This window comes from Anopheles stephensi, chromosome 2 (assembly GCF_013141755.1).
Source record: "Anopheles stephensi strain Indian chromosome 2, UCI_ANSTEP_V1.0, whole genome shotgun sequence".
NCBI lineage: Eukaryota > Metazoa > Arthropoda > Insecta > Diptera > Culicidae > Anopheles > Anopheles stephensi.
The window spans coordinates 71,998,562-72,012,445 of NC_050202.1; the positions used below are offsets into that span (position 1 = coordinate 71,998,562).

The 13,884-nt window shown below is 51.3% G+C and overlaps 4 protein-coding genes across 4 annotated transcripts; 2 read left to right on the forward strand and 2 right to left on the reverse strand.

The window, feature by feature from the left end:
* Positions 1-160: 160 nt before the first annotated feature.
* On the reverse strand, positions 161-4,347 carry LOC118504683 (eukaryotic translation initiation factor 3 subunit A). The gene is made up of 3 exons (XM_036039497.1): positions 4,132-4,347; positions 698-3,973; positions 161-616 (listed from the first exon to the last, which is right to left on the reverse strand). Exons 1-3 carry the CDS (start codon positions 4,178-4,180, stop codon positions 555-557), a joined length of 3,387 nt encoding a protein of 1,128 aa, XP_035895390.1. The 5' UTR covers positions 4,181-4,347; the 3' UTR covers positions 161-554.
* Positions 4,348-4,439: 92 nt separating this feature from the next.
* Positions 4,440-6,016, forward strand: LOC118504686 (AN1-type zinc finger protein 2A). The gene is made up of 2 exons (XM_036039500.1): positions 4,440-4,993; positions 5,067-6,016. Exons 1-2 carry the CDS (start codon positions 4,896-4,898, stop codon positions 5,719-5,721), a joined length of 753 nt encoding a protein of 250 aa, XP_035895393.1. The 5' UTR covers positions 4,440-4,895; the 3' UTR covers positions 5,722-6,016.
* LOC118504687 (vacuolar protein sorting-associated protein 29) lies at positions 5,973-6,839 on the reverse strand. The gene has a single exon (XM_036039501.1). It carries the CDS (start codon positions 6,654-6,656, stop codon positions 6,108-6,110), a length of 549 nt encoding a protein of 182 aa, XP_035895394.1. The 5' UTR covers positions 6,657-6,839; the 3' UTR covers positions 5,973-6,107.
* A 262-nt stretch (positions 6,840-7,101) lies between these two features.
* On the forward strand, positions 7,102-9,475 carry LOC118504684 (eukaryotic translation initiation factor 3 subunit D). The gene is made up of 4 exons (XM_036039498.1): positions 7,102-7,329; positions 7,418-7,537; positions 7,643-7,790; positions 7,874-9,475. The coding sequence occupies exons 1-4, from the start codon at positions 7,251-7,253 to the stop codon at positions 9,273-9,275; spliced, it is 1,749 nt and encodes a 582-aa protein (XP_035895391.1). The 5' UTR covers positions 7,102-7,250; the 3' UTR covers positions 9,276-9,475.
* The last annotated feature ends 4,409 nt before the right edge of the window (positions 9,476-13,884 follow it).

Sequence of the window (13,884 nt, forward strand, 5' to 3'; positions counted from 1 at the left end):
GAAGTGGATGAACCTGTTTAAAAGGGCATTAAGGGAAGGCCTAAAAAGCTTTTAGCGGGCTGATTCATCTGGTGCCTTTCGCATGACATGACCAGCCCAACAGAACCTAACGAGCGACGATTCGCTGTATGCTAACTCTAACCAATACTGAAGCGTCTTGTTTGTTGAGAAAAACACATTTTTATTAACATCCCATAATACTAATTTAATTCCCCCGCATTCCATGTTCGATAGCAAAATGAGGACAGTAGTAATGATTACATTGAATTCCGTTATGCACGAACGCACAGAATAAGTATTTTTTTCGTATGGATTAATTATTATACTTTATTGTGAAGTTACCTAAGCATAGAGATGCCACTGTCTCTCTCTCCTTCGCTCTTTTCCTTTCACTTCGCTCGCGCTGCGCGTCTCAATGGGTTATATGTGTTCCGAACCTGTTGCTAAAGTTCCGATCTGCTGGTGAAATAGTTGCAGCATTAGCCGCAGACAGTAGCCCCGTAGTAGTAAAGTGGACAGTGGAAGCCGGGAGAGCAGCACACATCTTAACATAATTAACGGTGTTTCACATCCGTCCATCCGTCGTCGTCTGGGCCGGCGTTGTTGCGTGGCGGAGCTGGAAAAGAGAAGAATAAAAGAGCAGAATAAGAACCCGGGCCAAGCAAGCAACCAACCAACTGATCATTCAGTTTTGTACCATTTTCCTGCGGGCGAGGTTCACGCTGTGGTCGTTCTTCTTTCGGTTTGGGTGCAGGCTCCTGTCGGGTGTTGCGCCAGGTGTCCTGTCGTCCTTCGTCACGCTGCTGTCCCGGGCCACGTCGGTTCTCATCGTTGCTTTCGGCTGGGCCGCGCCGCCAAGTGTTATCCCGATCACGGTCACCGCCGCGCGGGCCACGATCATCACGACGATCGTCACGACGATCGCGATTGAAGCCACGATCACCCGGACGATCATCTCCACGGCGCGGAGCTCCAGACGATGGTGGAGCACCGCCAACACCGCGACGCATTGGGCCACGATCGTCCCGGTCACCACGGTCATCACCACCGCGACGGATCGGTCCACGGTCGTCCTGTCCGCGGCGCATGTCTCCGCCCCGGCGCATACCGCCGCCGTCGCGCTCCTTCTCGTGATCTTCCGGTCCCGAGCGCCACTTGTCTTTAGCACCCGTTTCACCAGCACCGGCGCGGTCGCGAGGCCCCGGTCCATATCGGCCCGAACCTTGCCAGACATTCTTCTTCGGTTCATCGGCGGAGGCATTAGCGGAAGCTGCTGCCGGTCCTCTACGCCAGCTGTCTTCCGGTTTCGGTTCACTTGCAGCGGCCGAAGCGCCACCAGCGCCGCCACCGCCAGCTCCACCACCGCCAGTACGCCAGTCACGACGGGCTTCCGTCTCCTCGGTGCGCTTCTGCTCCAGCTCCTCCTTTCTCCTGCGCTCCACCTCCTCCGCAATGGCCAGCTGCTTCTCCGCGAGCTGTCGGTTCTTCTCGTCCGCAATGCGGCGCTCCTCGGCACGACGCTCGCGCTCGATGCGATCCGCTTCCTCCTTCTGCTTGCGAATTTCCTCCTCAATGCGGCGCCGCTCCTCCTCCTTCTCCTTCAGCCACTTCATACGGCGCTCCTCGCGACGCTTAACGACGCGATCGGCCAACCGACGCTTGCGCTCCTCCTCCAGCGCCTGGTTGAACTGCTTCAGCTTCTCGGCGAACTGGTTGCCCCGCTCGTTCTTCAGCTGCTGCCAGTAAACGTCGCGATCGGGCAACATGCGCTTCAACCGCTCCTGGCAAGCTTCCGCGTTCTTGCGCTCGGCGATCGCTGCCTCAATGCGGGACGCTTCCTGCTTCTCCCAGAACTCCTTGTCCTGCACCGAGCGGTCCTGCAGATACTTCTCGATGAGCGGAATCTCCTCCAGCCGCTTGGCCCGCTCGAAGTAGTCGATCTTCTTTTCCTGCGATTTCAGGTTGTTCTCGTGCGCCTTACGCTCCTTCAGCCGCTCTTCCGCTTCGCGGGCCGCAATCTCCTCCGTGTTCAGCTTGCGGATCTCTTCCTCGTCCAGCTTCTTCAGCAGCTTCTGGCCCGTGGCCGTCTGCTTGATCTGCTCGATCTTCTCCTTCATGTTGCGCTCCTTCATCATCTGCAGCTCGTTCTCGTGCCGCTTGCGCTCGCGCTCCTCGTTCTCCGCCTCCAGTCGGCGCTGTTCGGCCAGCTTCAGCATACGCGCTTGCTCCTCCTGCTGGCGCAGCTCTTCCTCCTCGCGCTCCTGGTTCATGCGCTCGATGTATTCCTTGCGGTCTTCGATCTTCTTCTGCCGCTGCAGGATGCGCTGGTGCTCCTTGTCCGCGTTCTCCTTGTACTGGTGCACCATCTGCCCCCGCAGCCGCTCCCGTTCGGCCTTCTTGCGATCCGGGTTGATGGTAGCGATGGCCCTATGCAGCACCACCGACATGTTGACCAGCTGCGAACGGATCTGCTCCGAGGGCATCGACTGCAGCGTCGGCCCGTCCGGATGATCCTCGCGCTGGTTCTCTGACAGATCGGTTCCGAAGTGCACGCACCCGTTGCGATGGTCGATCGTAATCTGCATATCGTTGTGGCGCACGCAGTCCACCAAAATGCGCTCCAGATGATGGTAGTCGGCAAACTTGGCCAGCTCGAGCAAGCGCGGGAACTCGATCGTCTGATATACTTGCGAAATTTGGCGCACCAAACGCACCAGCGTAACATCCTTCAGCGCTTGCACGTACTGTCCGTACACGGAGTTCGGGTCCGCCTCAATGTCGTCCACGATCTTTTGCACCTGCTCGCACAGATTCAGCGGATCGAACTCCACCTCCAGCAGTTGGTACAGGTGGCGGAATTGGGGCGCTGCCAGCTGCAGCACGTTCAACCGGATCAGCTCCTTCAGCAGCAGTGCCCTGGACGGCGATTGCTGCAGACCGAGCAGGAATGCCAAACGCTGCGCCTTCTCCATCGGGCTCTTGTCCGTCTCGATGAACCGATCGAACTCCGGGTGGGCCGATGGCAGCGGAATGGCCAACGTCGCAATCAGCACGTGCGTCGTCATGCGCTGAATTTCCTCGGCCGTCACGTTCTTCTTCATGTCGCGCGACAGCTGGAACAGCTTCAGCAGGGCCGACGCGTGGAACAGCTGGTTGCCCGCCTTCCAGAACACCATGGCCAGCTTGGTGTAGTACAGTGCCATCGTTTTCGGCAGCGGTGTCTTCTTCGACAGTGCCATCAGCCCGTGAATGTCCTCGATGGCTTTGTACGCCTCCAGCCACAGCTCCATCTGGATGGCCGAATCGAGCTGATGCAGGCGCGTCTCGAGGTTGAGCTGCTGCGTTTCCGGCTTCGAGATGCTCACGTTCGCCGTCTGCGACGAAACCTTGCAGATGTCCTCCAGATGCTTGCGCAGCTTCTCGCACAGCTTGCGGAACTCCATCTTGCGGTTGTACTTCAGACAGAACTGGAACGCCATCCGGGCAATGTCGTGGTACAGCGTTTCGCAGTGCGAGTTCACCTTCAGCAACTCCAAACACTGGCAGTAGCTTTCCCACAGGAATTTCACCCACGGCAGCAGAATCGTACGATCGGAACGGTCCTGCGCGTCCTCGCCGCACACCGCACTCATCAGGATCGATTCAGGCGACGCCAGATTGTCCAGATCGTCAATGTCCAGGATGGCCTGGGACGACTGTTGCTGCGCCTGTTCCGTGCGCTCCTCGGCCATCTTCAGGTAACCGCGGATCACATTTTCAAGCGAACCCACGTTCACCAGCTGGAACATGTTACGGTACTGGAACAGACCCTCCTTCGCGATGTGAGACTTTTTCAGCTCCACGCACAGGTCCAGATACTTGAACATGACCGGCTCGATCACCGACTCCGACCAGTTGTAGTTCCATTTCTTCGCCCGGAACACCTCCTGGAGCGTGTCCAGGGCACGCGCCTTCTTGCCCACATCGATAAATTCTGCAAAGGCAAGCGAAATATCAACCACCGGCACAAACAAACACACACCGCATCAAAACGTGGACATTTGACGTGTCGTCCATATTGGAATACGGAGGGGGGGGGGGGGGCATACGCAACCCCTCGATCAACCAACCAACCACAACCCGCCTACTTACCGTTCGCTCTTTTCAGAGCGTTTTCCGGACGTTGCACGTAGCGAGACATGGTGAATTGGGGTACACTTGTTTCCGGCTCACTTTAGGTCGATGTTCATACACTTTTTGGGCACGCAAAAGCAAGATAAAACTCGATTTTTACGGCGAAAGTTACAGACCGTACGGCCACACCGTCTTAATCGCGTTTTTTGACAAATCGCGAAAGGAAAAAAGCAAAGCGAGCGCCGGTGACGTTACCGAACAAAATGGCGCAAGAGCGATGTGACAGCTGTCAGCGGAGTCGGTATAGCGTCAGGGTTGGATAGTGTGTCGGTACAATCGGTTGAATGTAAATAAAGGCTGTTTTTTCCTTTTTAACTGGTGTTGCTCGATTTTCTTTCAACATAAAAATTATTCTTTTACATTAAAAGCGTTCAAAAGTGTTGTGGATTCAACAAAACTGTAGATAACTATTGATTCACGAACAGTGTCACATTCAAGGTCAGATCGTCTGTCGTTGGTGGCTGACAAGAGGAACAGCAACACCTAAACATCTAAATTGTCAAGTCATCACACGAAAGGACGCGAATGTTCAGGCAGGTTTTGTGCACTTTCCTAGCATAAATACACATATCAGCTTCCGCGCCTTGTTTATTGAATGCTGTGACGCAGTGGCGCGAAGTGAAACCCCTTGTGGAAGTGACTCATCGGTAGTGAAACGAACTGTGCATCTCGGTACATAGCACAGAACAATCGACCAATCGACGCTCTCGACCACCATCACGATGGAGTTCCCGAATTTGGGCAAACACTGCTCGGAGCAGTTCTGCAACAAGTTGGACTTTTTGCCGATGAAGTGCGACGCCTGTGGTGCCATATTTTGGTAAGTGTTTGCCTGACTCGTTCTCCGTGAAGGATGTCATCAGCTAAGGCTTTGTTGTTCCTTTGTATTGCAGCTCCGATCACTTCAGCTACAAGGACCATGCGTGCCCTTCAGCGTACAAAAAAGACGTGCAAGTTCCTATCTGTCCCCTGTGCGGTGATCCAGTTCCGACGCCCCGCGATGTGTCGCCCGATGTGACCGTGGGAGCGCACATAGATCGGTTCTGCAAATCGGATCGAAAGAAAATATACACCAACCGCTGCTCGTACCGCAACTGCAAGAAGAAGGAACTCATCCCCGTGAACTGTAGCGTGTGTCGGTTAAACTTTTGCCTGAAGCATCGTCACACGACGGACCATGACTGTCAAGGACCAGCGGCGGGTCAACGGAATCTCGTAGCAACGGCCGCCATTCAGCGACAAACCGCTAAACCAGCTTCATCTGGCGGACCATTCGCAGCCTTTCGACCAAGCGTTAGCACCAGCAGCAGTGCGATCAGAACACATACCGCCAGTGCAAACGAACACATTGCCATTGTCCAGGGCGGAATGTCGGAGGATGAGGCCTTAGCCCGTGCGATTGCGTTGTCCATGCAGGAAGAGGAACAGCAGCAGGCCCAGTTGCGGCAAAGTCAGCAGGACCGTAATTCCTCCAATACCCCACGCCGAATCGCCGTTGGCAATGGCAGTGGAACCGGTGCCGCCAAAGATAGGTGCAATCTGTCGTGAGATCGCTTCCGACTGCTGACCATCATTCCATCACTCCAGCTCCACTTGGCCGATGACAATCAGACGTGCGGACTACCGAAACGGCGGACACCGTGGAAGAATGTAAAAGACGAACAGTTTTTGCCGATTGTGATTTTGTTGTTAGTATGGTGTTCGGTTTCGGATGAGATTTTTAAACGCACGCTCGTTTCGCTACCTTTCCGTCAGTTCTGCAGCACCACCAAAATGATGTTTTCCCGCGTTAAATAGTGTTTCGTTCAATACAGAATACAATTATATTTATGCATACTTCAAATTCAAAACATCTGTCGTGTTATTCGATTTTTATGGTACCTATTGGCGGCCTTTTTTTCCCCCAGCGGGAGGGAAATTCGTGCTGCCCGAGTTCAATTCTTCTTATACTCAATTCGTTCCACCTTCACGTCGTCCCCCACCAGCTGGTACACGTACGTTACGACCGTCGTGCTCTGGATGTCCATCAGCACAAAGGACGGGATGACGGACGTGTCCAGTGGGTTGTAGGAACCGGTTGCCGAGCCCGGATTGATGTAGAACTTGTTCTCGTGCTCGTACGCCTCGAACTTATGCGTGTGGCCCGATATCAGTATGTCCACGTCGAGCTGTCGCTGGATGAGCGCTAGCGCTTCCGGATCACCCCACGGTACCACCTGATGGCCATGTGAAAGTCCGATTCGAAACTGTCCCACCGTAACGACCTTCTGTTCCGGGTAGTTGGTATTCTCGTCGAAATCACCCCGCACGATGTGCACATCGTTGGCGAGCGTTTTCAGATAGTCGTACGATTCCTTGCTGCACAGATTGCCCGTGCAGAGAATGTGATGTATACGCCCCGGAACCAGCAGCTTCTTGAACTTGGCCGGAACACTGCTGCACCGGTGGGGAATGTGTAGGTCGCCTAACACTAGCACCAGCATATTGGCATTGGCGGACTAGCTGGTAACTTTCGATGAGTGGATGGTTCAATTAAATGCCACCGTCTGCACTCTGCTGGATGGATACGATGTAAGATAACGGAGTTGACTAGGTTTAGTGATAAGTTGAGTTTTGTAAATATGTGTGTTGTTTTCTTCACTGTCAATTGACCAATAGTTGTGTCTTCGTTGTTTTCCCCTGCTGGCACAGGGTGGTTCAATTGGAAGCGGAATAAATGCTCGAAAAAGCCTTTTATTGGTTTTGATTTAAACTGTTATTGGAAGTCCAAGCTTACAGTTTCTTAGTATTAAAATAATTATAATGATTCTAAGTCAGTGAAAGTCGTGCGACATAAAGCTCATTTGGTTTGTCTATTATTTTTCAATCTTCTGTTTCATTTGCACGAACCGCTGTACAACCCTGATAACGGCGTTTGACAGCTGTCACTTCGGCTTGTCATCCAGAAAAGCAGCCACGTTCGGTCGCTTTGCAAAGTTTGCTACAGAAGGCACCTTATTTCCCCGGTAGTGTGGCCTAATTTTGTCGATTTTTCGGTAAAACTAGGCATATTGTCGGTGTTGGACAGTGTGTTTACGATGAGCGAAACGATTAGCTGTACGCCGGAGATTGCGACGTTCGAGGCGCCGCAACTCCAATGCAACGAAGATAGCTGGGGTAGGAATGTGCATCCATGTCATCCCGGCAGCCGTGTTCCGGAACGCACAGAAATGTTAACACCGTACGCTTGTGTCGTTTTTCTTAGGTCCTTGTGAGCTGCCCGAAGCGTTCAAGGACATTCCGTACCAGCCGTTCAGCAAGAGCGACCGTCTAGGAAAGATCAGCGACTGGACGGGCACGGCCCAGACGGACAAGAAGTTTTCGAGTGAGTGTAACATAACCTCAAAATACTGCGCCCCTCATCACAGTACAGGGTTCGGGTTTAATTTGTTTTTATGTGAAACGTTTTTGCTTTTTTGCTTGCCCGTAGATAAGTACGCATCCCAGTTCGGTGGAGGCAGCCAGTACGCTTACTTCCACGAAGAGGATGAGACGACATTCCATCTGGTTGATAGTGCGAGGATCCAGAAGCCGCCGCACCAGCGGGGTCGCTTCCGTGGCAACATGCGCAACAATCGGTATGCACGCGAAAGAATGCGATGGAGTTCATGTGGGAACTCCGCTCAATGTTAATATCCTTTTGTTTGGTTTGGTATTTTAGCTCGGGTCGCGGTCGTGGTGCCCGTGGTGGCGTGCAGGTCGGTGGCATGACCACCCTCTCCAAGAGTGCGTCCAAGCTGCGTGACCAGCGTCGTGGTACTACCCGTAAGTGGGGTATGCGTGGACCACCGCCAAAGATTCGCGATGCCTCGGTTACGGTACGTCCGGATTGGGTAACGATCGAAGAGATGGACTTCCCGCGGTTGGCCAAACTGTCGCTGCCGAGCGTGAAGGAAGGCGAGGACATCATGACTTGCGGTACGCTCGAGTACTACGACAAAACGTACGATCGCGTCAACGTTAAGAACGAGCGTCCGCTGCAGAGCGTCGACCGTATCTTCCACACCGTCACGACGACGGACGACCCGATCATCCGTCAGCTGTCGAAGACGCAAGGAAACGTGTACGCGACCGATGCCATCTTGGCCACGATTATGTGCTGCACACGCTCGAACTACTCGTGGGACATTGTGATCGATAAAATCGGCGGCAAGCTGTTCATGGACAAGCGCGACAACACCGAGTTCGATCTGCTGACTGTGAACGAGACGGCAAGCGAGCCACCGCAGGAGGATGGAAGCTCGCTGAACTCACCGCGTAACTTGGCCATCGAGGCCACGTTCATCAATCACAACTTCAGCCAGCAGGTGCTGAAGAGCGGCGAAAAGGAACCGAAGTATAAGTTTGACCAGCCCAACCCGTTCATCGGTGACGATGAGGATGGTGAGGTGGCCAGCGTTGCCTACCGCTATCGCAAGTGGGATCTGAACAATGGTATTACGCTCGTGGCTCGGTGCGAGCATGACGCCGTGCTGAAGATGCCACAGGGCGACACCCAGTTCCTGACGATCAAGGCACTGAACGAGTGGGACTCGAAGATTGCGAATGCCGTCGAGTGGCGCCAGAAGCTGGACACGCAGCGCGGTGCCATCCTGGCGAACGAGCTGCGCAACAACTCGTGCAAGCTGGCCAAGTGGACGGTGCAGGCCCTGTTGGCCGGTTCCGATCAGCTCAAGTTCGGATACGTGTCCCGTGCGCACGTGCGCGACTCGTCCAAGCACGTCATCCTCGGCACGCAGCAGTTCAAACCGCAAGAGTTCGCTAACCAGATCAATCTGAGCATGGACAATGCGTGGGGCATTTTGCGCTGCATCATCGACATCTGCATGAAGCAGAAGGACGGCAAGTATCTGATCATGAAGGATCCGAACAAGCCGATGGTGCGCCTGTACGACATCCCGGACAACACGTTCGATTCGGATGAGGAGGGAGAGGAGGGCGATGATGGGGAAGCTTTCCAGCCGATGTACGGCTTTTCGGCTGCAGCGCCGTCGAGTGCTGCCGCCGCTCAATCCAACACGACCGCCACCGCAGCGGACCAGAGCGAAAAGGCGAGCGGTTAACAGGGAGGCAGGCGAGAGTAAAGTCTTAATTACCAACACATCTTCTGTTGCATCCGTGCGTGAGGGGGAGGGGAAGAGAGAACCGGCAAGGTCCTCGAAATTAAAATATTAGATTGCTAACGTTCGTAAAAGGTATTCAAAGTAATAAAAAAATGCAAAAGTCCCAGCCACAACATCGGCAATGGGAGTACAAAAGCTGTTAAGAGAATTTGTTTTTCATTTTTGCTTGGGATTTTGTCTAGAGAGTCATAAATGTGGCAATGATTGGCTCTGGGGAGGTTGCGCTATGTTATTCTTGTGTGTTAAACCAAACGCCGACTGTGAACCATAAGGTGCTACGTTTGTTTGGTCTGCACTGTGTACATCAGCATTCAGTGTCGAGACGTTGGACTAGCGTCCGCTAGGTGGCGCGACAGTAGAAGGATATATGGGTGTGAAGGAGATAGGAGTGCGAATAAAATAGTATTATTAAAGCAGCATCGGATTAGGAATAACGATAGATCGCGAGATGGATCTATTATTTTTTCGACTACCTTCTTCCTTTGAAACTTAAGCTCAAGAGCTCGCTTGCTGCAGGAAAAGAAGCATGTGAATTTCTTCCATGCAAAAAATCATCGATGGAAATCTGATACAAGCCCAATTTGGTTTAACATACGTTACACCATATAAATTAGTCGTTTCGAAAAATGCAGCCCCAGTCGTCAGGCGATCAGACGAGCTGGTGAGAGTGTGTCGCGCGATGGCATAAATTTTATTTTGAACGCACATAAAGCACAATTTATTTCCGGCCTTCCGCATTTGACTGACGCATTCTCTTCCGGACAGACGTAACCGAATATGGATGGACCGGAGGCCGGCAGACAGCTTGTGAGAGATAAATTGTAACGCTTAAATCAAATCGCATACGCTTTTTTGCGTCTTTCCCCGCTCAGGGATTCAGTTGGGAGCTAGCTGGAGGGAGCAGCCGATGCGTTGTCCATTTCGGCACAAAGACCGACCGAAAAGCGCACGGTCGCCGGTCGGTTGAAGCAACATAAGCATGGCTTAGATTAGAGGAAGCGTTAAAAGGCGTGACGAATGTTGGCGAATGCGGAGCGAACGCGTGTTTCTTCATGCTCGTGAGCATATTTGCATCTTTTGTCACTATTAATTTGTAAGAACTATGGCCAGAGTCTCGTTTGCCTATCACGGCTGTTTTATTCTCTCGCTCGCGGATTTATGTTTGAATTCTTTTTACTCTTTAAAAAACCCATTTCAAACATGCAAGACAAAAGCCTACATTTAGGCGCAAAATGAACGAGCAATGTTCATCGCCAAACGGCATACGAATGAGCAGTCTAAAACCGCGTGGCAATTGTAATAAAACTACACCCTTTTTCCGAATTGTTCCTCGTGCTTATGCAAAGCAGCGCGATTGCTTTAAAACTCAACATTAAACCTGGGCAATGGTTTACGTTGGACTACGGTGACATCCTACCGCGGATTAAGCTGATCCAGACAATATCGTCGGACAAACTTCAGTTACTGCTCATCATTCCATCAACATTCCCGTAATTGACGCTGCCCAGTGGGACATCTTTCAACGCCCTTTCGCGACGCTCCCAACCCACCCTGCCAGCTAGCCCCGAAGCTTGGTAAGGATTTGTGTACCGTTCGTCAGCCAGCCAGCCAGCCAGCCAGCCGGGCAAGCAAGCGAGCAAAGGACAATGAGCTTTCAAACCACAACAAAAGTCTCACGGTGCGAACCGAATACAACTGGACGGACAGGACAGAAGCCATAGCGTGAAGTGGTTTTATACCACTCCACCGGTACTACCTTGCCAGCTGGATCGGGTTTATCGTACTGCATCCCACGTGTTGGTACGACGCGTTGCGAACCGGAAGTTTTACAGCTGTTTGCCTTCCGTGTGCGTTCCGTTGGTGGTTTATTTGTTTTTTGCTTTGCGCCTCCCGTTAGTTAGGGAAAGGAAGTAAAAAACTTGTTCCGAAAGGACACACATTCACGCCGGGATTTAGCTTGGGAAAAGAGAAGGAACATACAAGGAACAAGGCCTACTACATCCGGTGGTAAACGGAACTCTAAAGCACCGTTTACACACATGCACGTGAGCTTGTGCGTAATGGGAAGATGTGAGACGGGAACCCGGGCTAGGTGGCGTTAAAACAACAAGAAGCCAACGGCAAGCAAGCAGCAAGATTGAGAGCGGAAACTCACCCCGTATGTAAACATGACAGGCAAGATTAATGATTAATCATCAAGATTCATTCCCGGGGTGGTTGTCCTTTCGTCCCGATGTGTATTAGTGTGTGTCCCACTCACACTCGCCTGGTGGGTTGTGCTAGGGGTGGAAGTACCAAAAACAAAAAGGCAACATAAAAAGGAAAGCAATGTTAGTCCAGACTGGGCGTTTTTCCTCCGCACCGGGGCTCTGGTCCATCATGTTTGCTACCTCCCATCCGTTATAGTTGCGTCCTTCAGGCCGGCTGCTGATAGTAACACGCCATTTTTGCTTGTTTTTCTTCGTTTAAGATAGCTGCTGGGTGTGAGGGGTTCCCCCACCGCCACTAAATGTAGTACAAAATGTCCACAAGCAAGAGGTAGTCGGCGTTGGCGTTTTTCCTTGCACGGTGAAACATTTCTTTAACTTTGCTGCCGGCTTTTTTGCTTACAATTACATTTTCTTGTACGAGTTTCTGCATTTTTTGCCCTGGTTTTGCTGTCAGTTGTGAGATTGTTTGTTTAGCTGTGTAAATGCCGACACTAAGAAGCGGGAACTAGTTTTGCTTGCGTGGAATGAGGTGGAATGTGGTGCAGGGGTTTTGCTTCAATTCCACCGTAACAGTTGTACCGAACAGCAGTCTGTCAACGACGTAGTATTTCCGCATGTCTTACGTTTAATATAAGCGCAAAAACATCGGTCACAGCGTTGCTAAAGTGAAGGATGTAGAGGAGCTTTTTATTTTGGTGGAAGATTTTCTACGCCTGTCAGGGCGACTGTTGAGTTGAGTGAGGTGAATGTGTAACAAAAATGCCACTTGGAGCTTATTGTGGATTATTGTTTTATTTTTAATACTTTAATGCTTTGCTAAAAAAATGATCGAAAATGGTTTATTTATTTTAAAAACAATTAATGGATGGATTAAAAATTTAAACCCAACGGAAGGTTTTCGGTGCTTTTCTAAGCAATTGCATACTTTCAGGGGTTGCTAAGCTCAGAATCGCTCGCTCAAGCGGCTTTCGCTTCATCATAATGCAGCTTAATTTAACTGAATTTTTTTCAATTTGTCCAATGCACTCTTAACCCGAAAAAAACGACGCTCAGGTCATTCTGGGAAGAGAAAACAGTTTTTCTTAAATCTGAAAACAAAGAAGACAAATCGAGCAAATGTGCAATGACTCGTTCCGGGATTCAATCCTTCCGATCTCGGGAAAAACCACACACGGACTCTATCTTAAACTTTTGGCACACTATGAGAGAGCTTTTTTCCCCCAACCGTTGGACAAACGTGGTGCTAGTGTCCTAAACGTCCAATGAAAAACTTTTGCTCGCTGTCTTCTTGGACCGATCCGGCTACAGGACCGAAACTTCAATCGTTTGTCTATTTGGTCCGATTTTTCTTCCGATTCCATTTTTGACTTTTCTTTGTTATCACGGCGGGAAGTGAATGCCGGAATGCGATCAGACTAAGGTTGACTGCTGGGGGTGGGGGAGTGGGATTTAACCCATCTTCCGACCGTCCGGTCCGGTTTAGACGTTCGATCTGCACCGACCAATTGGATGGAAAATTTGGTTTGGAACAAAGCGAGAGATAGAGCTAGTGGCAAAAATTACCGCTTTTTGTGTGGGGTGGAAATGGAGTGCGGTTGAGGAGATGAAACATTTCCGAAGGCCTAGGGCTTCCTTTACTAGGAACGATTTCCATCAGTTAAACAATAGACCAATTAGTCGCTCATGCGAAAAGTTGATCAGCTCGCGAACATGCGTGTGTGTGGCCAGACGGAAGCAGGGAAAAAAGCCACTTCGCACTTCGAAAGTGTCGTCCAGTGGTCGGGAAAGCCAGCCGGACATCCGGCCAGCCGCGCTGGCCACGAATCAAAATCCGTCTTCAAAGTGACAGAAGACGAATTAGAGCAAGCAGCAATTCAATTAAAACTTTGCCTTTATCGAACACCGACCGGCCAGCCGCAATCGGTCTTCGCTGACGGTTCGATGACGCTGTGCAGTCGGGCTAGCAGTGGTGGGGATGCATTCGTATGTGTGATTGAGGAAATGGTGTGGTCAGAACGGAATGCTTTTCTTGGTATTTTATTTTCGTGCTTTTTTGGCTCAACCAATCGTACCACTATGTGCGTAGTTGTGTTCCTGTGTTCGGAATCAAACTTTAAGACGAATTGCTTTTGCTCCGTTCGTGTTTAAAGCTATGTTTTTGCTGTTAACAGTTCAAAAATTAGACTTTAAAAGAGCTCGCTGAAACATTTACAACCCATTCCGTATGAACGCTGCTCATGATTAGCACGGCTCCGTTTAATGTGAGCTAACCAACCGGGAGTGAGTGAACAACCGGGCGCCTCCATCCGCACATTCGCCATGGAGACGCACCACCGGTA